We start from the raw sequence: 22,883 nt of genomic DNA, 5'->3' as shown, positions 1-22,883 counted from the left end.
CCCTATCAGTCCTGCCTGGAGCGCATCGCAGTTTTTTTCGCCTTCTCTTTCTGCTTGGCAAGATGGACATCAATTCATTGCTGTCCCCGGACTCGAATCCTCACCCCGGACATTCGACGCCCGTGCCCGGTGTCACGTCAAATAACGCACCGACTTCGACTGCAGGGCCATCCCCCCACAAGGCACTTCAGCGGACGCGCTCCGGTTCTACTCGCAAAGGCAAGACCTCTTCGCCTTTAGCCCAGCAGATCTACGCCCCCACTGGGCCTGCCATCTCGGAATCTCCACCTACGGCAGGTAGCCAGTCCGTTGGTTCCAACCCGAATGCCAGAAACGGTTCACCTGCGACCGACCGGGCGTCTTCCACCAAGCCCTCGACCCCCGGCATGGACACCTTGGCCGACCTAGCTGCAATGCAACACCACCAGCCACAGCGACAAAATGCGCAAAGCATGCTGCGGGGTACCGAGTCATACGAGCATCAGTTATCTCCCTCCACCATCCACCCTCACGTGAATACTATCAATCACAATACTCCCATCCCTCGCACCTCCTTTGATATTGCCATGTCTGAAGGTCCTCGGGAAAGTGCGCGGAGGAACTATGCCGACACATCCTTGGACCCGGACGCTCAGCGGTTGGCAACGGATCTGTTCAATCAGATTCAAGAGAACCCCCACACGTATGATGCGCATGTCAAGTTCATTGGTATCTTGCATGGCGGCTTTGTGAATCATGTCTACCCACCCAACAATCCAGAACTCCATGGTGACCCCCGGCGATACGATTTACTCAAGGACATGCGGATAGCTCGAGAGGAAATGGACAAGCTTTTCGCCATGGGCGAGAATCTCTGGGCTGAGTGGATTCAAGATGAGAGTATGCTGACCAACTCGGCGGCAGATCGCGATGCGGTTGTAAATTTGTGCAGGCGCTCAGTCATTGAAGAATTTGGTAGCACTCACCTATGGCATATTTATGGTGAATGGGTCTTGTACCTCTACAAATCTGCAGTCGGGGAAACCGGTGGAGCTGGCCAATGGACAGAGGAAGATCGCCGAAGGTTCACTTGGCAATTAGTTCTCGATGTGTGGAAGGACGCTGCTGAATCGACCCGGTGGAGAATCAACAATAGTCATTTGGTATGGGATCGGTACCTTGATCTTTTGGCCCAGGATATTTCCCGGTCTCCTTCGCAGGAAAAAATCAATCATCTTCGTGGATTATATGATGCTCGGCTGCAGACCCCCCATGCAAATTGGGATCAGACCTTCCAGTCATTCTCTGGATTCGTCTCCACCTATTACGAGTCCAACTACGAGACTATCATGGCCGATACTGCCGCCAAAGGCTCTAAAATGAAGGCCATCTATTCCGCTCGAGAAGAATTTGAACATCGGTTGAGCCAGGCTGAGGAGTCAGGCGACAAGGCTCACGAATACGCTGTGTATACAGAGTATATCGACTGGGAGCTAACCAGGAATCGCCGTCGACGGGAATTCCATTTCGAACTTGCCAATGCTATTTACCAGCGCGCCGTTCTGCGATTTCCCACTGACGTCGCTCTATGGGAGGGCCACGTCATGTTCCTTCTGGAGGAGTCGATGCACAAGCATACATCTACCAAAACCATTTCCACCCTTGACCGTGGAACGCGTCACTGCCCATGGTCTGGCAACCTCTGGTCACAGTACCTCCTCAGCTCGGAACGAGAGGGTCTGTCATTCTCTACAATTTCCGATATCAAGCACAGAGCTACCGCTACAGGTTTGCTTGATGCTGGTGGGATGGAAGAAGTACTCAAGGTTCATACCACATGGTGTGCTTACCTACGTCGACGTGCGTTTCTCTCGGACTCCACAGATGAAGACTTGGATGTCGCAGAAGTTGGAATTCGCTCGGCAATCGAGAGCGTTCAAGAGCTTGGCGAGAAGAAATATGGGCGATCCTACCAGGGAGATCCTCTATTCCGTTTGGAACGCATTTACATCCGGTACCTCAGCGAGAGTGGTAGCTGGGACAGTGCTCGAGAGACTTTCAAGGGCCTTGTGGCTCGTCGTGGTAACAGCTATGAGTTTTGGCTCACTTATTACGCCTGGGAACTTATCTCTTGGAGCAAGTTTGTCCAAGGCGAGACCACAGTGGATGCTGCGAGACGGACCCCTACGCCTAGCTATGCCACTGCAGTTCTGAAGCAAGCCATGGCGCGAACTGACCTTGACTGGCCCGAAAAGATCACACAGACCTACCTTGCTCACTGCGAAGACTATGAAGATTCGGATGAGCTCCAGCTTGCTGTTATCGAAACTCGGAAGGTCATGCGGGCTGTCAATGCTCGAAGAGAGAGAGAGGCTCACGAGGCTGCGACGGCACAACAACAGCAGTTGAACGTTGCTGTCGAAGCTGTTACATCGTCGGAAAAGAGAAAACGGGAGGACGAGACAGATGCGAATGGTGAGCCTGATAGTAAAAAGACCCGCAGTGAGGAGACTGTTCCAGAGGTCAAGGGCGAGCCAGAGCCTACTCGGGATCGGGAACACGCAACTGTTGTGGTTAAGAATCTGCCAAAGGACACGTCTGAAGCTCAAGTTCGGAAGTTTTTCCGACAGGTGAGTATCCTATTCGATTCTCTAACGATATAGTTACTAATGCAGAGGATAGATTGGCACGATAAATGGTGTCAAGATGTTCCCTGGAGAGGATGAGAATTCATTGGTTGCGAAGGTCGAGTTCGACACGAAGGAGGACGCTCTCAGCGCTTTAACCCGTGATCAAAAAACTCTTGGTGAGAACATCATTGATGTCCAGGATGACTCCGAGTCAACTCTGTTTGTCACCAACTTCCCTCCAACTGCCGATGATGAGTTTATCCACGGTCTCCTTGGCAAGGTAAGCAATGATACCTTTGAGTAAATACAGTACCGCTGACTAACTGTTATAGTATGGTCGCATTGTGGACGTGCGTTGGCCCTCACTCAAGTTTCAGACCGGTCGACGATTCTGCTATGTTCAGTTCGCTTCTTCTGGTGCTGCTCATGCCGCCACTGAAATGGATGGAGCTTCTGTCGAAGGGCTCAGCCTTGTCGCAAAAATCTCGGACCCGGCGCTGAAGCAGAAGCGTGGCTCACCACGGGAGGAAGGTCGTGAGATTTTCTGCACCAGCTTGTCTTTCAAGTTAAAGGAGAAGGATTTGGAAAAAGCTTTTTCGAAATATGGCACAGTTGAGAGTGTAACCCTCCCTTCCAATGACCGTGGCTTGAAAGGCTATGGCTTTGTGGTGTTTTCTACCAAGGTATGTCTATCAAACTCCCTTTTCCAGCTCAAAATTCCCTGGTCAATGCTCATCTACTTCATAGGAGGAAGCGACCGCGGCACTTGCAATGGACGGTGTAAGCCTCAAGTCTCGCCCAATCCGGGTTCTACCCAGTTCGAATGAGAAGCGCGTGACCAGCACCGCTGGTTCTCGCGTTGCTTATTCAGCTTCACCAACCCCGGAGGTCAATGGTGTCGGTGCCGTGGAGCCAGCTAGCGACCAATGGGAGCGCACAATTGCGTTGATGAATGTGCCTGACACCATCAATGAGGCGCGTGTCCGTGCCTTCGTTGAGCCACTTGGCCGATTAATGAAAGTCATACTCCGACCGAATCACCAAGGTGCTATTGTTGAGTTTGCGGATGTCCACGATGCTGGCAAGGCCACATTGGCTCTTGAGGGCAAAGAAATTCTTCCAGGTCGGCCACTCCACATTGGTACTGTGAGCGAGATGAAAACCATGGAGGCCGAGCAGAAGACTAGCCGGATCACCTCGCTCAAGAAAGAAAAACCCAAGACCAACCTGCAACCTGCAGGACCGATTCGGCGCCCCCAGCAACCTGGCCGCGGAGGCCGTCGGGCCGGACTGGGGGTGAAACGAGCTGCACCCAACCCCAGTGAGTTTGACAAGGGCGACAAGATGGACACCTCAACCGATGGCAAGACCGGCGAGGGCCCGTCCAAAAAGAGCAATGATGATTTCCGAGCGATGCTGCAAAACCGCAAGGAGTGAAGTGCTACGGCAATGAACATTGAACGTTATCCGGCGCAAGATTCGTATTTGTTCTGGCATGAGTCTGGTTGGCGTTTTCCCTTTTCCTACGATGTTTTTCCTTATTATCTTTTCTTTTGCTGGGTGGCAAGTCCCCTGAATGTTGCGATGAGACCCACGAGATCCATCTGGGTTGACATATTTTGTGCTATGTTTCCCCCGCTTCTGGTGTTTATCGGGTAGAATATCTGCTCATTGTATATTATGCCTCTGTATTGCTGGGTATTCTTTAGTTCTAATGATGACGGCTGTTCCAAGAGACCCATTCTGTCAGGACGGGTTTCCTTGCAAATTATTCAATAAGATGTACAGTGACGTAGTCTGCAGATAACCCCGCCATCGATGCATTGAACTACATGAGATTCAGCCACAATGAGTGGATAGGTATCTAACATTGGTGGTTGTCCTTGTGGATGCACGTAATGATGATTGGATTCAAATTGAAGATTCATGCCCAGTTGTAGGTGAGACAAATTTAAGCTCAGCTTGGCTCCATCCGAGGTCCACTCAACCCGTGGGCCCTAACAGATATTGCCAGGCAGAAGTACCCATTAATCTCCATATCTCTTACCGCATCACATAGAAAGGAGAAATGAGGCATGCATGAGAATAAACCAAGTGGAGAGACTGGATAACCGCTCATTGTCATTGTCAAATTATCAAAAGCAAGTGCTTAGTTCCCCATGACTGACAGAATAAAATATTCAAAGCCTTAGAAGAATCTAAAAGTCCCTCAAGTAGTACTATTGATATTGATCAATGTGATCTTTCACTATAATCACGTACCTGAAGAGTGCCATCAACTGAGTAATCATGACGCGGGTAAAAGGTGGGACGAAAGTGGGTCACAGTCAACCCCGGAAATCAAGTTGAACTTCACTTTGACCTCTACATGGTCACACTGGACAAACTGGGCAAACCTCCAGGTTGATCTCGGTTTCTTCGTGTTCCTTCTTTAAGTTAGTCTTTCTCAATCACTGAAAGAATCAAAGGACCGAAGTCGCTAGAATATCTTTCATCCCTTTCTATTCATCCCAGCCGCGCGGGCCAAACTTATTAAACGGTGAACCACCCACACCACAAATCCCATCGACCCATACCCAACCATGGACTTCCATCTGGTACCACGAGGAATAGACCGAAATTACACAGGTTTCTTAACCAAAACGATTGTCTACACAGGCACCCTGGTGGTATTTCTAGCATGTAAGCGACATCCGGACCGAACCCAGGCAACAACGAACTCTAGACTAACGACACAGCGTTCGGATTGACGGTCAGCGCTATCGTCATACCGAGATGGGTCAGCTATCATAGCGAAAAGGTTAGTGATATTGCTTTTCTTTTCCCGCTTTGTTCTTGCGATCGGACAAACTAACCCATTCGCTCCGTTCCAGCCTGCCCACCACTTTTCCTACGGTCTCCACCGCCGCTGCTCCTCTCTATCCGATACATGTGAGAGTTTCCCCGCCCGCGAAGACTGTCATGGTGAAGACCGATATTTCTGCTCCATGTGGCGGTCTGTTGGATTCTTGATGTCCTTTGCTGTCGTGTTGCAGGGTATGAGTATCGTCACATACCTGATTATACTGGCGGGAGGGAAGCGGCTTCGGGAAACTGGGTGGCGTGTTCTGAGTATCTTGATTATATTGTCTGCTGTTATTCAAGCAGCGAGTATGTCGCTTGTGGTAAGGTCCCTCCCTCTACCTGGGTCCTGGAGAAGGGGGTTAATATGCTAATGGCTCTGGTTGGATTAGGCGTATCTCTTTGATAATGAGGACCGGTTCTTCGTTGGATGGCAGCTAGATGAGTCTTGGATGTTTTGCACTACGAGCTGGTGTATTGGTCTGATTTGCGCTGGCGCGATCATTGTTGCGGCTCAGATTTTGCCTTCTGAAGGTGGGTATGAACTTATTCCTGATCATGATGATATTAGGGTTTCGTCGTGATGGCTGGTTTCTCGCCATATTTACGAGGTCATACGTGCTATACGATATTCGAGGGTCACATCTGCTGGTATACGAAATGCTAAGACTTTCAATGCCACGACCTATCATGGTGGTATCTAATTTCCTTTTCCATTATTTTCAAATGTTTTCATTCAGATGTTTGGCGTTATGGGTCGTATATACATTTTTTGTTTCCCAAAGATGGAACTAATTCGGATGGAACAATTCACTTCAGCGAGCTGCCTATACATGCTTGGAAATCTACATTCAATCATATCTTCGTAGTTCGGGTGGACCTTTAGTAATCAGACCGAATCAGCCAGTATGGTCTATATTGAAGATAAGAAAAGGCAACCACATATTCCAACAGAAATAGAAAAGTCATCAATATTCATCACATAAGATTATACATGAGAGTTTATCAAAATCCACGCCTTCAGGTATCCACCTACCAAACAATCTCCTTCCCGTTCAATCCCTCAATAGCCGGAACCTGAGCCCGCAGGGCATGGCCATAGTCGCCCGCGTTAGGAGTGCGGAGTAAGGTGTGAATGTGGAACTTCTTAGGTTCGTCGTTGTTCAAGAACACACCAGAGTGATGATCAAATTCAACAAGGATAACCGGGCTTTGAATACGGTAGTAGAATGGATCCTCATCACCATTACCACCAATCCAGCAGAAGTAAGTCTCCGCCTCCCACCGACGCACCTGCTCAAGCTTCAAGGCCCGAGACTTGGCCGGCAGGTAAAGCAAGTATTGCTCCAGAATGCCATACATAAGCTTCTTCTGCGCCTCGTTGAAAGTCGACGCCAGAATACCTTCATACGGAACCTCCCGGTTATCACGGTAGGCACCACACAGATGGCGCTGGTCATCCTTGTTCCAGCGACCAGGTGGCATAGCAGGATCTTTCATCTTCTCGAATACCCTCGCCTCATTCTGAAGCTCCACAGTCAATGACTGCATCAGCTCCAGACCCAACTTCTCTTCCACCTGCATAATCCGAGTTCCGGCCCAAGGACCCTCGTCGATCTCATTGGGCTCTGCACCAGTGAACCATGGCGACGCGATGATTTGACCCTTGTACAGGAAGATATTCAAACACAGATGGTGGCCATAGAAAGAGAAGCCCCAGGGTCTGGTAATCGAGGGCCGACCGAAGAGAGCAAAGTTGTAGGAAAACTCGTTCATCACGGCCGGGGACTTGACCAACTCGCCGAGGAAATGGTTGATGCGCATAGCGCTGACGGCCTTTTCATAGCCCTCGGGAGAAAGGGTAGCCTTGAGGATGTTCATGACGGCATCACGAATATTCTCGGTTACCTCGTCGAGACGGACACCCTTGTTTGCAAGTAGGAACTCAGGGTTCGACCATGTGCGCCACTGTGGGGAGTCGATGTGGTAGCTAACGGCTTCCTTCTGCTTATCATCCAAAAGGCTGAGGAATGTCTGTGTGGTATCGACGATGTGCTGGATTGGAACATCTTCATCTTGCAGAGTGAAAAGATCGGGTCGGACGCGGCCTGAATTTGGAGAGATTAGATCAATTGCTTCAAATATATAGTTTAGGGGTAACTTACCATCGGTGGTGACACCCTTGAAAGGCTCCTGCAACAAGTCCAACCAATGCATATACAGTCCGTGCAACCATGGGGGCTGCTTCAATGTCTTAAAGTCATGAGCGTACTCGTGCGCGTCCTGCGTGCACATCACCTGGAAGCGCTTGAGGCTCAGGTCGGGTAAGTACTGGCGGTACTCGCCAGTCGGCTTCTCTAGGGATGAATTGGTGGAGGTCATTATGTATAGAAGGGTTAAGATAAAGAAAGATTGGAGTCAAAGAGAGCAGTAGCAGTGCGTAATATAGTATGAACCCCACAGATGCGGATTGAGGCGGCATCCCCACGCTCGTGGGGAATTGTGGGTGAGATTTTATCCGTTTCCTAGTTCATGGTGGCGAAGAAGTTCTACTTGGGCCAATCCGGTGTCACCGGAAAGGCATTTACGAGTATTATTAACAGAACTTGATTCATTCGGGTTAAGATATATGGAATAGACAAATATACAGGATTTCAGAGGTATTGTGGGACGAGTACTTTCGAACTACTTCTAGCTTTGAATTGTAGCAGTTGAGTGCGGGGCACGGAATTGACCCCGCCATGCAAATATTTCAACCATAATCATTGAATCATTTTCATGCAATTCAATGTTGGGTAATGGAATCTCGGGATTGAATTGAATCTCGGGATTTAGTAGTTCGGAAGTAACATAACGCAGACTTTAGATCTAGTCTCTTCAATGCCTGGTCCAACTTCCTAGTGACACGTAAATCTATCGCTCGGCCTTTGTCACTTCCGCTGACTATTCAAAAAACGCATTAAAATGCCCAATTCCAATTCAAAAATCCACTTGTCGCAAATGATTCATAGAATGAGCAAATCAGAATGCTTCAATTCCCCAGATGGCAAGCAACTCGGGTCTTCCGAGCCCCGGGTCCTCCGCGCGCCTCCTCTCGGCATCCATTCCCCCCGCATGACCGAAAGTTGGAGTTTCTCTAACTTTAAAGCTTGAGATCTTCCTCTTGATACATCTTATTTTTTCCTTCCTCTGGTATATTCATCTGCTTCACACAAAGCCCATACAATGTCTCTGCCATTCTCAAATCAACCCCCCGCCGAGCGGATCCCCTATGCCATCCCACAGCTAGAGGGTGAACGTATCACCATCCCTGGCAGTAAGGGTGTCTTCCGCATCCTAGCTTCCTCAAAGCAGACCGATGGTCTGATGGCCGTGTTCACAAGCGGTGCCACCCTTTCCGATGCCCCTGGCTTCCACTACCATAACAAAGCCCACGATGTCTTCTTGGTGACAAAGGGTTTCCTGAAGCTGTACAACGGAGACAAGTGCCGTATCATGGGCCCTGGTGACTTTGCCTACGTCCCACCGGTATGTGACTTCCTATCTCTAAGTATATAAACGAAGACCGATCTAACCATATTTCAAATAGACCGTCATTCACATGCCCGACATGATCGGTCCCCACTCCGAGCTCCAAGGCCTCATCACCCCCGGTGACTGGGTAGACTTCTTCCGCCACGTCTCCGAGCCGTACGAAGGTGTCCTCGTGCCCGAGACTGACAACCGTGACTTGAAGTCGCTCCTGATCCCGAAGGTCATGGCCGCCAAGGGCAAGTTTGATGTCGTCTTCCAGCCTCACTACCAGCCTCCGGAGCTGGGAGAGTGGACCAAGGATGATGAAAAGCTGCCCGAGGGATCAGAGGGTTACTTCCTACGTGCCAACACTGGCCCCCGCTGGATGCTGGGCGGAGTCATGTCCCGTCCTTTTGTCACTACGAAGCAGAGCACCGGAGTGTGCGCTATTTCCAGCATTGAGTCATCTAAGGATTATGGCGAGACTGCTCTCTCTACATTTATGTCCTTTGCTAAGGTTGATCACTGCTTCTGTGTGATGGAGGGATCCCTCAAGGTCCGTCTGCAGGGCTCGGGGGAGACCATCTTCCGTGAGGGTGAGACGGTGGTTATTCCTGCTGGACAGGCCTTTGCATTAGACTTTGTGAGCAAGTACGTCAAGGTGCACTCCTTCACCGATGGTGATGGTATCGAGTCCCTGATCCACGAGCTTGGTAAGCCCGTGGAGGGTGTTGTGCTGCCGGACCAGGCTCCTGAGTGGGACCCTTCGCAGTTGGCCTCTGTTACTGACCGACTGAACGTGACTTTCTCATGATTAGGTATAAATTTGGATGAATAGATATAGCGATTGTAAATAACAAATTGAGTTTTTTTTTTTCACCCCGGCATTTGGCATTCCCAGAGTTCTCCGTATTTCGGTAATCTCCCAGTCCACTTATAATTGCCGAGATGCGTTGATCCCATGACTTGCAAAAATGTGGCCAACACAAGCGAGAAAGCTGATTGGGTTCCCCGGATTCCTTTCCCCGCAGTGCCCCATCACGTGGTACCTGCACGTTATACCCCCGGAAAATCCGAACCTGTGTTCGTTATCTATCACCTGCAACTAGCTTGATCCACCCCCAGATTTCCCAGCGGCATTATGCTTCGATAATGCAAGCCGTTCAGAATTCCCCCGATCCTGCACCGAAGCGGACCAAACGGCCTCGTGCTGCCCAGGCTTGCGATCGGTGCAGGACGAAAAAGTATAAGTGCGATGAACAGTATCCCTGCTCGCACTGTAGAAGTAAGTCGAATATATTTGTGCGGGGTCTTCGGGTCAAACTAATACTATCATAGAGAGTCACCTCGACTGTGTCTACCAGGGCAATTATAGGGAGCGCGAAAGCAACCGATCCGCAAGGTATCTAACTCTAAGTGCTTTCCCAAGCCTATATCTATACTAAATAATCCAGTGGCTTTTGACGAGCATGCTGACGTGGAAATAGTTATGTCACCGACCTCGAGAAGAGGGTGGAGGAGTTGGCCTCGAAGCTACGCGCAGCCGAGGCCCATATCATAACATCGCCACTACCTCCCAATGTGCAGAACACCCACACTGTAGCCCCCGTGACTCTAGACGCGACGCCATGCTCTATGCCACGAACGGGCTCAACACCCCGCGACACATCCAAGCTACCCAACGACGCACCCGACGCACCCGAGGAATCCGCGGAGAGCGCCGACGAGATCAACGAACTGAACCATCATACGAACGCAATGGAATTCCACGGCAGCACTTCGTCTGCCGCTGCAATCGGCTATTTGCAGAAGGCGCGAGAGCCAAAAATCCGCGAGGAAAATAATCGCCCCTCAGCAGACTTTTCATTGATTTCGACTCTGCACAATCCAAGCTTCTCCCCTTCTACCACTGGGCCTGGTCAATTGACTTCTATTGAACAACAGAATTATTACTTTGACCAGGCTCATGTGTTCATGAATGGCTATTTCGAGAATATCCATTTCATCCATCCGTTCATTGACAAAGAGGATTTCTTAGCCCGTGCCAGTGACTTGTGGCTAAATCGTTCTCAGACACCGGAGCCTAGCTTCGTCGCCTTATATTTGAGTATCCTCTCCTTTGGTTCGCTGGTGCGAGTATGGGACGAGGATACCCTTGCGGGTCTGGGTCGATTTGAATGGAGCAGAAAGCTGTTCGGCGAAGCTCAAGCATATCTCACTCACTTGCGCTTCTCGAATGATCTTGAAACCGTCCAATGTCTGTACTTGATGGTATGTTCGAACCGGTCATTGAAAAATCCACGATTGCTAATCCTCAAAGGCAAAAATCTGTCAAAATGAACTTAACCCCAACTGTAAGCTTTGTCACCCTTGGTAATTCGCCTGTGCTAATTATTTAGTGGCTTATATGTATCTTGGCCTGGCGGTGCGCACATGTTTATCTGCTGGCTTTAACCGAGAAATCAAAGGCACCAATGATCAACGTTCGAGCTGGATCTCGAAGACTTGGTGGTAAGTTGAAAGCAGACCAGTGACGAGACCGATGCTTACTTTGCTGAACAGGGGCTTGTTTTCACTTGAAATGTCAGCACAGATCTGGACCCCATCATGAGTTCATCTAGTTGCTTAAGAATGCTGACTTTTCGCAGTGAGATGAGCTTTTCAGTCGGACGACCAGATACATTGGGGATGGATGAATACCATAACCGAGCCATCCCGCCCCGAGATGATTCTGAGTATGCAATTATCCCATGGATGATTGACTTTGCCCAAATCGTCCGAAAGGTTTCCGTTCAGATCTACCACTCGCGCATTACATTACAAGAGAAGCTCCAACTGGCCCTCCAGATCGAAATGGAAATGGATCGTTGGCTCGCACGTTTACCGGAAAAATTAAGACCAGATATCGGCGCCAACAGATCGCCACGAAGCGCCCTCCGTGATCCCAAATGGGCAAGAAGACAACGGCTGGTCCTAGGGATCCGTAAGTTGGATCCGAACTCCTTTGCGACGCACCATTAACCATCTCTAGGATATTATAATGTGAAAATGTTACTGTTTCGACCATTCTTAAGCCATTTCACCCGCAAGCTTCGACATCCGCCTAGTGAACTAGAGGAAACAATCGCTAAATGCCTTGACGCCGCCATGAAGACGATCGAAGTGATCCATGACATCTATCGAGTGCACGAATTTTTCAGATGCTGGTAGGATTTCGACTCTAGAATTTTTGCTCATACTAATCATCGATCAGGTGGTACAATACGACCTATGTGATGTTTGCAACATCAACGCTTCTTCTCCCAATGTCGAAACTCGGCATGTGCGAAGACACGATGCCCCTTCTCCGCTCCGTGGAAATGGGAGTCGAGATACTAGAAGCCATGGAGGAGTCCGTCGTGGCACGGAAATCAGTGGAAATCATTCGACAGTATTTACGAGAATTCCGATCCTCTGGTGCACAGGTAGCCACAGGGATTGGTGGAGAAAATGGTTTTATGGCCTCAGGGGAGCCAGGACCCGGTCACCCAGGGCCTGGTCAGCCTGGATTTGAAATCCCAGATTGGGCCTATGGCTTCGGTTTCCCAGATTACTCATTTGAAGGAATCGCCCGACTATTTGATGATATCGGTGGACTACCTATGTTGGAGGAGAATAGTGTATGAGTTACAATCCAACTGTCGCTCTTAATTGCCATGTCTAAACGGACCTTCCTATTTGGACTTAGTTATGCTAGTGCTTACGGGCTAATTGAACCTTATCCATCTTTATCAAACACGAACCTGCTGGTCCCGATCAGATCGAGAGCTTTTACCCTGACGTCACATCATATCTCTTATCCCCACTCGTCAGTTACACAAAGTGGATAAAGTCGCTCTCAAAAATGTTTGTAATCCATTGAAAATCTAGTTTCATTTGCGATAGCATTTGCTCTTCAATGTTTAATTCATTCTCATTTTCCAACACCACAACACATCACCATGCCTTTAACCCTCCACCACTTGGGCCTATCCCAATCAGAGCGCATAATCTGGCTCGCCGAAGAGCTCAACCTCGACTACAAATATGTCTTCCACAAGCGCGACCCAGTCTTTGCCCCTCAATCAATCAAAGACCTCCACCCCGCCGGCACAGCACCAGTAATGGAAGACGACCCATCTCCCATAACCAACAACAAAGTTGTGCTCGCTGAATCAGGCGCTATAATGGACTACATCGTCGCAGTGCATGGAAACGGGCGCCTATCACCCACGCCCAAAGACGGTGCCACCTATGCCAATTTTCTAGAGTGGTATCATTTCGCCAATGGCAGTCTCCAGCCTACATTTCTACGACTCCTTATGGCGCGGAGCGGGGATGCGAACTCCCCTTTTGCGAAGAGTACATTCGCTAGGTTGGAGAGGTATCTTGATATGCTTGATGCTCGTCTTGCTGAGACGGGGGCTTATCTTGCTGGAAAGGAGCTTACGCTTGCGGATATTATGATATTTTTTACCTTGACTACTATGCGGGGCTTCTGTCCTGTGGACTTTGATGCGGAGAAGCATAAGCATCTGCTTGCCTATTTGAAACGGGTTTCTGAGCGTCCGGCATACCGGAAGGCGATGAAGATCTGTGAAGGTGATGAATTTACGCCTTTGATTGGGGCGAAGGTGGAGTTGTTGCATTTGTTGAAGAAGGCGTAAGTGCATTATCCTTGTGTTATATTGCATCACAGATCTCTATCCTCTACTCTTTTATAAAGCCACAATAAATGACGGCTTCTTTTTCAGTGCCTCGAATGAGAAAACCGTCAAGAATGCGAAGATGTGAATTGTAGCGTTTATATTCGGTATTGAACTAAGTATGCAATAATGATGCTTCATAAAAAGGGAACAATACAGGCAATTTCGTGTCTTATAAAATGTCACAGAATGACTGTGGGTTCTTAGAAGACTGGGAGAACAACTCTGGGTTCTGAGACACGGCCTTCTCAACCTCCTTGATAGCATCGTAGCCATACAGCCAGGGCTGGACTTCTGGGCATGTCCTATCCGTGTGTTAGTAATTATAAGGCAAAAGAGGTGAGAAGTGGCGTACCATCGACTGGGGAATGCGCCCTTGAGCTCCTTGCCAAGCTGTGAAAGGAAAACCTCATCACGCTTCTGTTGCTCTTCTCCATCATGCATGTGGAAGTCATGACGCTAGACGAAACATTAGAACATGCTCATAAATAGCTGAACGGCGATTACCCACCTGCTTAAAGGTTTCCCGCACAATAGCCTCTCCTCTGCTTTTGCGGAGGCTCTCGTATAGTCTTAGAATGCGGGGCAATTGCGCCTTATCTGTCATATGTCCGAGGAGGAGGCCAAGAACTGCGCCATCTTCTAGGGATGAGTTGGCACCTTGTGCCAGGTATGGGAGCATTGGATGACAGGAATCGCCACTAGATGCCGGTTAGCCAAATTTAGTGGTGCACTGAATGGAATTCACTTACATGAAGACAAGGTTTGACTTGTCGTTGACCCAATTCTCCATTTCACCATCTATGAAAATGTCAGCAATCAGATCTGCAGTCTCGAGAACTCCGAACTCACGGTGCATCAACTTCCACTTGTCGATTGTGGTGTTCACATATGTCAGGAACTTGTTCAGGCTAGAAGCCCAGTTAGCAGAAGTGCAAAAAATGTGACGTGTATAACTCACATTGGATCCCAGCCAACAAAAATCTCACGCATCTCCTCCACAGATCCCGCCTGCTTCGCGACTCCCGGGGGCAAGTTGTCCGGAACCAGCAAGACAATGTTGTACATCTGTCCTCCTCGAAGCGAATAACCAACAGCATGGGCACCAGGTCCAATCCAGAAATGAACTTCTGGGTTCTGAACAAGCGACTTCAGGTCCGGATCCGTAATCTCATCCGCAGTCAAAACAATCCGGTAAGCAAGATCACCAGTCGGAAGTGGCTCATCTTTCTTCCCAACGAACGCCTCCCGACACTTGGACCACAGCCCATCAGCAGCAATAATAAGATCACCCGAAAACTGCTTCCCAGCAACAGAGTGCACAACGGTAGAATCAAAATCAATGCGCTCAATTCTCTCCCCAAGATGGAAAGTAACACCCAACTCCTTTGCCCGTGCATACAACGCCTGCTGGAGATCTACCCGGTGCAAGTCCACAAAAGGCGCATCATATTTCGCTCGAATGCCCTTGTCAAATGCAGCGTCGTGAGCCAGAACCTGACCCGAGTACCGGTGCACAGTCAACTTGGTAGGCTCCGCAGCAGCTTCCCACAGAGAAGCGGGGAGGTCCCAATACTTCAATAACCGTGAAGCATTCGGAGTGATTTGCAGACCGGCTCCAACCTCAGCGAGCTCCTTTGCTTGCTCGATGACCGTGACCGAGTGTCCGACCAGAGCGGAGGAGATGGCAGTCGCGATACCGCTGAGACCGGCTCCGACGATGATCACGTTCAGACGCGCTTCTTCTGGAACCTACATCGAGTAAGCGGGGTCAGTACGTTAGCTGTGAGTGGGAGGGGGTCTCTTGACTCGTACCATGGTGGAAGTTTCAATTGTTTTGTTCTTGGTTTCTAGTAGAAATCACAAGAGTCAATGTTGCGATTGGATATTTGAAGAAGACAACCTGAAGAGCTTTGATTATAATCCTTGTCGGTCATAACTTATCCGGAATGGCCGGGGCTGAGTCGCTCGTGCCCCCCGGTTTCCCCACAATCTCGGAAATGCCGACTCGGAGTTCCCACACGTGCAGGTGGGATGAGCGCCACGCACAAAAATGTGCTTTTTATGGGTATTTGGATTGGAAATCATGTCTGCGTGACCTTGTCGTTCCCAAATTTCCTGGGGTTGAGTTTGGGGGAGCCTGGGGAGGCGATCCCAGTGGATCCTGATGCCAAGGAATATTATTTCTTTTGATCAACTGATTGAAACCGGTGCTTCATAGAATGAGATGTGCATAATTCGCTTGGGCGTACAAAGGTATTATTAAGCATTTCATCTGCACGCCATAATATGTCGTGCAATATGACGTGTAGAGCAATGAATGAAAATCAACATACCAAGGTAGGGTTGTGTCCTGAATTATTGCGTCTGAAGAAGATAATCAATTGAATGTTTCAATACCTTTGAAAAGGCAAGGACTGGATTTCTTGTGATCTTCCAAGGTTCATCTCTGACTTTTTTTTTAGCAAGTTTGATGGCTGACACCAATGCTTTAGATTGACTTAAATGGATCCAGCTCTATGTAAATGTATGTATGGACTAAGCCTTACATGATCGGCATACCGAAATGTCCTGGGTAATTTTCAGACTAACTGAGTCTGAAAACATCCAAATGTACTCAATTCCTGTTCAGAATCTACTTGCGGAAAATCCGGGGTGATGATCGTTAAAGCTCTTAGATTTCAATCGAGACTGGATCACGATAAACTCAACCTTGAATTACCTTGTTATATAGACTTTGAACACATTCAAGTGTTTGGGCCTATGAAGGGGCTGGACACTGTCAACCACGGGAATCCCCCATCGGCTCCGGATCTCATAAAGACTAAAATGTTAAAATGGCCGATTCTCGGGTTCTTCTCACGGCCCGACTTCACCATAAGTACTCGCTCACCCACCCAGCATATACTCCAGAGAAATGAGGAAAAGACAAAAAGAAAGAAAAACAAAACGCAACACATGACAGAGCTCGGCAATTTGATTTGACTTGAAAATTGGCGCTGTTCGCTTAAAAAACGCCACACCTAGTGCGGTCCCGAGATGCATCCGAGCTACCCCACGGACATTCCGGGGAAAACGTGTTGGGATTGGATCACCAATGATATTGAGTCATTTCGTCTTAATCTGCGGGGAAAATGGGTTTAGCTCAAGGTTCAGATGGAATTCCCAGTTTTCACTGAAATTATTTATATTGGTGCTCGGGTCCCCCCTATCCCATTCCCATACGATCTGCATCCCCCTACTTTCACATCTACTGAGCTACTGCAAACAAGATGTCAGACGTTGATCCTAGGGTATGCTATGCTACATGTTGTACTCAAGTACTCGAAAGCTAACATGTACAGCTCCTCCCCAACCGGGTTCGGTGGTCTGCCCTCTTTGCCGTCAACTTGTTTGTCTTTATGGGAAACATGTACTCGGTAAGATCTTCTCCACAATTGACTCCTGAAGAAATTATACTCATGATCACAATAGTCAGGTATAGCAACAGGCTTTGGATCACTAGCCGAATATTTCCATGTTGGCGATTCTAAACTATCTGGTCTGGTCACATATTCAGTCCTGTCCATGGGACTGGCAAATCTATTCTGGATGCCTCTGGCTCTTTGCTTTGGAAAGCGCCCCGTTGTCCTTGTATCCATGGCGATGTTCCTAGGTGGAATTATTTGGAGTGCGGTCGCAGATGATTATAACAGCCTGCTCGCCTCTCGAGTCTTTGCCAGCTTCGGTAAGTCGAATCCTATATGTTGTTCACTAGGTTGGATGCTGATGAGCTTTCATATAGGCTATGGTGCGATCGAATCTCTTGGGCCCAGTATTCTCGCAGGTGCGTCTCCTTTCTTCTATCTACCCGACAGAACCCCCTAACATCCCATAGACCTGTTCTTTGAACGCAACTACTCCAGTGCGATGGCTTTGTATGCTGCGTCCCTGTCTGGAGGCTCTCAGATCGGCCCGGTGATTGCCGGATACCTCATCGAGGCTCGGGGATGGCGGTGGTTCTTTATCCTCTGTGCCATTCTCGCGGCCTTCAACTTTGTCACCGCCATCTTCATGCTCCCAGAGACTACCTACGAGCCTGAAGCTGAAGAGGAACCCGAGCAGGTTGAGGATCTTGAGAAAGACAGCCACAGCCACGTTGAGGCTGTCCGCCGCATCCAATCTCAAGTGGGCGACCGTGTCGATATGGATTACGGCCTACACTTCAAGGGACTGTTCACCTTCAGCCTCACCAAAGAGGCTCGGGAGAAAGGTGTCTTCAAACACTTTGCCTACCTGTTCATGCTCCCATTCCCTCTACTTCTCGTACCCGGCGTGTTGATCGCATCGATCATGTACGGAGTGGTCCTCGGAGGGTAAGCACACTCATCCCCATCCTACTCAGCTTCATCTTCTAACTCTCCACAGCATCGTCGCCATTTCCACTCTCGCTCCTGAACTCTTCTCCCCACCCCCCTACCTCTTCTCATCCGCCGACCTGGGTCTCTTCACCCTGAGCAGTTTCGTCGGTATTGTCATCGCCTGGCCCATCGCTGGACCCCTAACCGATCTTCTCTCCCGCTGGATGCGCAAGCGCAACAACAACGTCCACCAGCCCGAGCACCGTTTGCCTGCCTTGATCCTCCCCTTCCTGATTTGCCCCGTCGGTTTGGTCGTCTTCGGATACACAGTCGCCAACCACCAGCACTATGTCCGCCCAGCCGTGGGATCTGCTATCTGCGCTGCTGGACTGACCCTCGTCCCCTCTGTGATGCTCTCATACGTCGTGGATGCCTACCCCAGAGTTGCCGGTGAAGCCCTTGTCCTGGTCAACACATCGAAGAATCTCGTTGCCTTTGGACTGGCCACCAGTGCGTATGCCTGGATGGAGGAGAAAGGCGTAGCCACAATGTTCTATGAGTTTGCTGGAGTTCAATGGGCATGTCTTGCATTGGCTTTGCCGCTCTACTTTTTTGGTCCCTGGGTACGGGCTCGGACACAGAAACTGTTTTAAACATTGGATTATATAGGGCGGAGTTTTTTATATGAGCGTGATTTCAATTAAGCCATTTTTGCTTTCTATCTATATTTTCCAATTTAACTTATTCCCTTGAAGGGATAATTATCATAATACCGACTAATGATTCTCGTCCATCGGTGATTATATCACTGTTCATTGAGCACGGTGCAGATCCCAATGGGGTGAGACCAGGTTTGACCCTTCGGCTTCGGCACTAAAAAATCACTACTATCACCGGAACACACCTCTCCGGAAGTCAGCCAACTTCATCAGGCGTTGATAGAAACGGGGGCGCACGAGCGAGACGAGCATAGCATTCTATTAGAGACTTTCCGCCGCGCTTTTTGCGTGGCGCCCACTTAGGTGTTAGACCACACCTCCTACTATTTTCCAACTCAGTCTCCTACTATATCTTTTACTAGGTCTCCTACTTGATTTCCTACTTGGTCTCCTACTCAGTATTCTACCCTCTTTCGTACCGTATTATTCAAGTGGTCAAAGGTCCATCAGTAGCGGAATAGAAAAGAAAATGAAAATGAAAAAAAAAGAAGAGAAGAAAAGTGAAGTGGAAGGAGAAGGGAAAAAAAAATGAACAGTCTGGTGGAAATTTAGAACGCATGTCCTGTTAGTCTGCGGTGTACCCAAGCAATAGAGACGTAGATATGAAATTTATGTTAGGTAATTTGACTCTGGGATACGCTACTAGTCAGTGAGAAATGGGAATGGAAAGATTAGAGAAATAAACAAACAAATCAAAGCCTTGATTGCATTTTTGGGATGATAATTCATAGCGATATAAGGTTTCCAGATTTAATATATAAACCTTCCGGGAACCAGATAAGAATTCAAAGTCAGAAAACCCGAAAATGGAACAAAGCCAGCTGCTCCTTACCGCGTTCGTGTATTTTGCGGTTGAAGGGAAAAAAACATGTACATGAACCAGTGCGACCACAAGATGTATGCATGGTAGCAGAAGAGAAGGAAGTGAGATAAACAGTATATGAAAGACATGAAGAATCCGGGAGGGAAAGACCGAAGGTGAAAAAAGCCGTCTACTATACCTGGTAGATGAGCAATATGCAAAGAATCCAAAATGGACACCCCCATATGGAAGCGGAAGCGTATAGATCATAGATCGCGTGGTGTATTGGTCTCGATCCGTCCACAGTTCGTCCTATCTCTATTCCCGTCAACGATCCGTGATGTTCTCGAATCGGGATGTGGGGGGTATGAGGTAGAAGGGCTTCGGCTTAATGAGCCCGGGGAGGACGGCGCTGATGATCCCGGTGTAGTGTTAGCCGTTGCTGATGCCGATGTGGCACCGATGCGGATAGAGGCAGCGGCAGCGGCAGCGGCAGGGTTGCAGCGTGCACAAATAAAAATGTTGAAACCTCGGCCATCGCAGATAGTGCAGATTGAGCCCCTGGAGAAATAACGATTAGGGCCTAAGCGCATGTAAAGCGGCTTTAGACGTACCTAGGAGCGTTTCCGGCGCAATTACCACAGGTCTTGACGGTTCGTCCGCCAATGCAGGCGACGTGATCTGGGTCGAGACTGAGAAGAGACTGTAGGTTTGCCATAAAGGGCTTGAAGACGATAGTGTGAGGTGCCAGCAAGATAAAGCACAAAGCTGGAACCGGTAGTGCTACAAGGATAGCTCGGCGAAGCTACAATGCCGCTACGAGGTTGTAAGCACGGGTTGCCTCCCTTTGTGATGCTCTTTGTTGAATGATGGATGTTGAGGGTAGTTGGGGGAAGGTAGGAAAGGGTGGTGCTTTATCAATCCGAGTCTAATTCAAGAAAAGTCGGAACAATGGGAAAGAACGTGACGCCTTGTCTCCAATAATCAGGTAAGGGTTGAATTCCTGCCTGGGCTGACGTATAATGAATCAGGGAATGCAAGTCCAGGAGGATGATCGACTCTTATACTACGGCTGGTGGCACACGACATCTCAGATTAAATACTACATTTGCCTAGTAGATGTCGATGATCAGAACCAACACAAAGACCGATGTCTGAATGGTCAGCAGGTCATTTCTTGTAACGGTGAGCTTGACTGCAGGTCAGGTTGATTTCTATTCAATGATATGGGCCGGTCATATCCGTACAAGGTACATATTTCCAGAAAGTAATCTACCAATCAGAGGTCCAGGACTAGATCTGGCATCAGTTTGGATAGCGCTGCATGTACCAGATTCAGTTTAGTTCGGTCCCAGGCCCCATCAGCTTGGATGAGTGTGTGTATCGGAGGCTGCGCACCATAAGGCATGCAGGACAACCACACTAATGTACCTAGCAGCGCACTTTCAGGGTTGTTGAAACGGGCCGAGCTGGTGGGGTCGGTCGTTGCTCACGAGGGATATTCGATCCCATCTGCCAGGAACTAAATCGTGGTGCTTCGTATTTCTTTTCTTTCAGGTTCACACAAAGGACGAGTTGTCAATGGCACTTACCATCAGCATCCTGCAGCGGTATCCCGGGTTGCGCGGCAGTTCAACAGACACAGGTCCACTTAGGAAAGAATTATAACCATGCAGGGATCATTCAACGGGGGTATTCGGCGTTCGCAAATCACAATCAGAATCAAGGTTGAGCAGGTCGTTACCCAAACTAGGACTCCATGTTGCATATGCGGAAAATAAGCCCCAGCCTCATGGCAGCCACCACAGCCCTGTGTGACCGTTTGCAAGAGTCAGTAGGTATCCAGGAGGGGACAATACGATACCCCTGCCATTAGATACAAAAATGTTAGATGTAGGGACCAAATAGGGGACAATTAGACTCGGGATTTGGAAAGCCCGAATGGAGAAATCCAACCACGGATAGTTGCATGGGAATAAAATAAGAGGACGATCTCATTTCCGATAAATAAACGCAGATCACATAGACGTGATATTTCTCAGATTGAGAGGCAGTGCTCACGAGCCCGACACATTAGGCCTCCAATTTAAGGCATGACAGCCTTTACATTTAGACAAAATTGAGGGGTCAAGACGCATACAGGATGATCCACAAATCAAGGTGCCAGGCGGTTAGTCAGTATGCAACTAGTAGAAGGGATTGGATGAGGCAGGGAACGTCATTTGAAGATCTCAAAACGGGCGTGCATTCGAGAAGAGCGAGCTGGAGGGGCGTTGTGCACCCTCCCAGCTACAAATCGCACGATCCCTCCTTATGGATATCTGCTGTCGGCTTCATACAAGAAAACTGAAGTGATTTTCCTACTTGATCATTGTTTCTCAATAAACACCTCCGGAACAGACGGAAATGGTGGTCGCATATTCAGGTGCGTGTGAGGTTTGTTCCAGGATCCAGAATGGGATTCCCCTGGCTCGAACCCAATATAGAGTGAGCTGCACATTATTATTTTCATACAAAAAAAAGATAAACAAAAAAGTTGCCTATTCAGAGCGAATGAGAGACCGTGGAACACGTCGAAAAGTTGGTCTTGTGGCCAATTGCATCATGTACTGTAGGAAACTAAACGAAAGCGACGCTCTTGAAGCGCCATAGATGCGACATGGCAGATACCTTCGGTGTCCCAGGTGCAAGTAGCCGTCAAGCACAGCGTCGAAGGTGTCCGGGGGCCTTACCACGCTAGGACAAGGCCCCGAGGAAGGTGCCAATTCTCCTCTTTTGCTGATCTCCGTTGCCCCCATCTGGGTGACGTGAATACAAGGCCCCCTCGGGGGACCGTTAAGGTCTAAAACCCACTGATGGCCCATATCTCCAGCTGAAGTGTCTAACTGATTGGAAAAAGAATTTATTCTCCGCTCACTGTTGCAGCCGTGCAGCCAGTCAGCACTCAGAAACGTGCCTGGATTCGTGGGACGATCAGTACATTCTTAGCGCCTATATGACCCGTTCTTGCATTTGGTAAATTGACTTCTCCGGTGTGGCCGACCAAATTCCAGGTTTGTTCGAACGGAGATAGGGAGTCCACCTGCAGCCAGCCATCACGCGCTAGTCTCGAAATTTCAACGTAGACCGGAGTTAACATGGGCTTGCACTGGGATGCGCGGTGAGTCCGGGAAATCGAGGCATTGAAAATCGTGGAAATTGATAAACAGAAAAAGGAAAAAAAAAGAAAAGAAAAGAAAGAAATTCTGATCAAAAATTTCCTGCGAGGGTGTTACTGGCAGGAAACAAATACCGAGTCCGCTGACACGAACTTGCAAGGATTAAGCTGCAGTCCG

General features: G+C 48.9%; 9 protein-coding genes across 9 annotated transcripts; 7 read left to right on the top strand and 2 right to left on the bottom strand.

Moving 5' to 3' along the window:
* Positions 1-62: 62 nt before the first annotated feature.
* N7520_007597 (U6 snRNP complex subunit PRP24) lies at positions 63-4,046 on the top strand (the record flags this gene model as incomplete). Its single annotated transcript, XM_057141531.1, has 4 exons — positions 63-2,609; positions 2,662-2,889; positions 2,942-3,292; positions 3,357-4,046. The coding sequence occupies 4 exons, from the start codon at positions 63-65 to the stop codon at positions 4,044-4,046; spliced, it is 3,816 nt and encodes a 1,271-aa protein (XP_056995537.1).
* Positions 4,047-5,191: 1,145 nt separating this feature from the next.
* Positions 5,192-6,034, top strand: N7520_007596 (uncharacterized protein; the record flags this gene model as incomplete). The annotated part of the gene is made up of 4 exons (XM_057141530.1): positions 5,192-5,291; positions 5,348-5,409; positions 5,483-5,773; positions 5,843-6,034. The coding sequence occupies 4 exons, from the start codon at positions 5,192-5,194 to the stop codon at positions 6,032-6,034; spliced, it is 645 nt and encodes a 214-aa protein (XP_056995536.1).
* A 448-nt stretch (positions 6,035-6,482) lies between these two features.
* N7520_007595 (DUF3500 domain-containing protein) lies at positions 6,483-7,832 on the bottom strand (the record flags this gene model as incomplete). The annotated part of the gene is made up of 2 exons (XM_057141529.1): positions 6,483-7,558; positions 7,616-7,832. The coding sequence occupies 2 exons, from the start codon at positions 7,830-7,832 to the stop codon at positions 6,483-6,485; spliced, it is 1,293 nt and encodes a 430-aa protein (XP_056995535.1).
* An 843-nt stretch (positions 7,833-8,675) lies between these two features.
* N7520_007594 (cupin domain-containing protein) lies at positions 8,676-9,777 on the top strand (the record flags this gene model as incomplete). Its single annotated transcript, XM_057141528.1, has 2 exons — positions 8,676-8,978; positions 9,040-9,777. 2 exons carry the CDS (start codon positions 8,676-8,678, stop codon positions 9,775-9,777), a joined length of 1,041 nt encoding a protein of 346 aa, XP_056995534.1.
* Positions 9,778-10,115: 338 nt separating this feature from the next.
* N7520_007593 (fungal specific transcription factor domain-containing protein) lies at positions 10,116-12,628 on the top strand (the record flags this gene model as incomplete). Its single annotated transcript, XM_057141527.1, has 5 exons — positions 10,116-10,192; positions 10,451-11,234; positions 11,616-11,946; positions 11,995-12,169; positions 12,217-12,628. The coding sequence occupies 5 exons, from the start codon at positions 10,116-10,118 to the stop codon at positions 12,626-12,628; spliced, it is 1,779 nt and encodes a 592-aa protein (XP_056995533.1).
* Positions 12,629-12,943: 315 nt separating this feature from the next.
* N7520_007592 (glutathione S-transferase family protein) lies at positions 12,944-13,648 on the top strand (the record flags this gene model as incomplete). The annotated part of the gene is made up of 1 exon (XM_057141526.1): positions 12,944-13,648. One exon carries the CDS (start codon positions 12,944-12,946, stop codon positions 13,646-13,648), a length of 705 nt encoding a protein of 234 aa, XP_056995532.1.
* A 211-nt stretch (positions 13,649-13,859) lies between these two features.
* On the bottom strand, positions 13,860-15,505 carry N7520_007591 (putative monooxygenase; the record flags this gene model as incomplete). Its single annotated transcript, XM_057141525.1, has 7 exons — positions 13,860-13,992; positions 14,043-14,146; positions 14,199-14,388; positions 14,440-14,488; positions 14,540-14,598; positions 14,649-15,439; positions 15,503-15,505. The coding sequence occupies 7 exons, from the start codon at positions 15,503-15,505 to the stop codon at positions 13,860-13,862; spliced, it is 1,329 nt and encodes a 442-aa protein (XP_056995531.1).
* A 1,454-nt stretch (positions 15,506-16,959) lies between these two features.
* N7520_007590 (putative MFS transporter) lies at positions 16,960-18,680 on the top strand (the record flags this gene model as incomplete). Its single annotated transcript, XM_057141524.1, has 6 exons — positions 16,960-16,980; positions 17,032-17,106; positions 17,162-17,414; positions 17,472-17,513; positions 17,565-18,042; positions 18,095-18,680. 6 exons carry the CDS (start codon positions 16,960-16,962, stop codon positions 18,678-18,680), a joined length of 1,455 nt encoding a protein of 484 aa, XP_056995530.1.
* A 1,099-nt stretch (positions 18,681-19,779) lies between these two features.
* N7520_007589 (uncharacterized protein) lies at positions 19,780-20,121 on the top strand (the record flags this gene model as incomplete). The annotated part of the gene is made up of 1 exon (XM_057141523.1): positions 19,780-20,121. The coding sequence occupies one exon, from the start codon at positions 19,780-19,782 to the stop codon at positions 20,119-20,121; it is 342 nt and encodes a 113-aa protein (XP_056995529.1).
* Positions 20,122-22,883: the final 2,762 nt, after the last annotated feature.

This window comes from Penicillium odoratum (assembly GCF_028828045.1).
Source record: "Penicillium odoratum strain IBT 22623 chromosome Unknown utg000005l_segment0_segment0, whole genome shotgun sequence".
Classification (NCBI taxonomy): domain Eukaryota; kingdom Fungi; phylum Ascomycota; class Eurotiomycetes; order Eurotiales; family Aspergillaceae; genus Penicillium; species Penicillium odoratum.
This window is presented reverse-complemented; position numbering and strand designations above follow the sequence as displayed.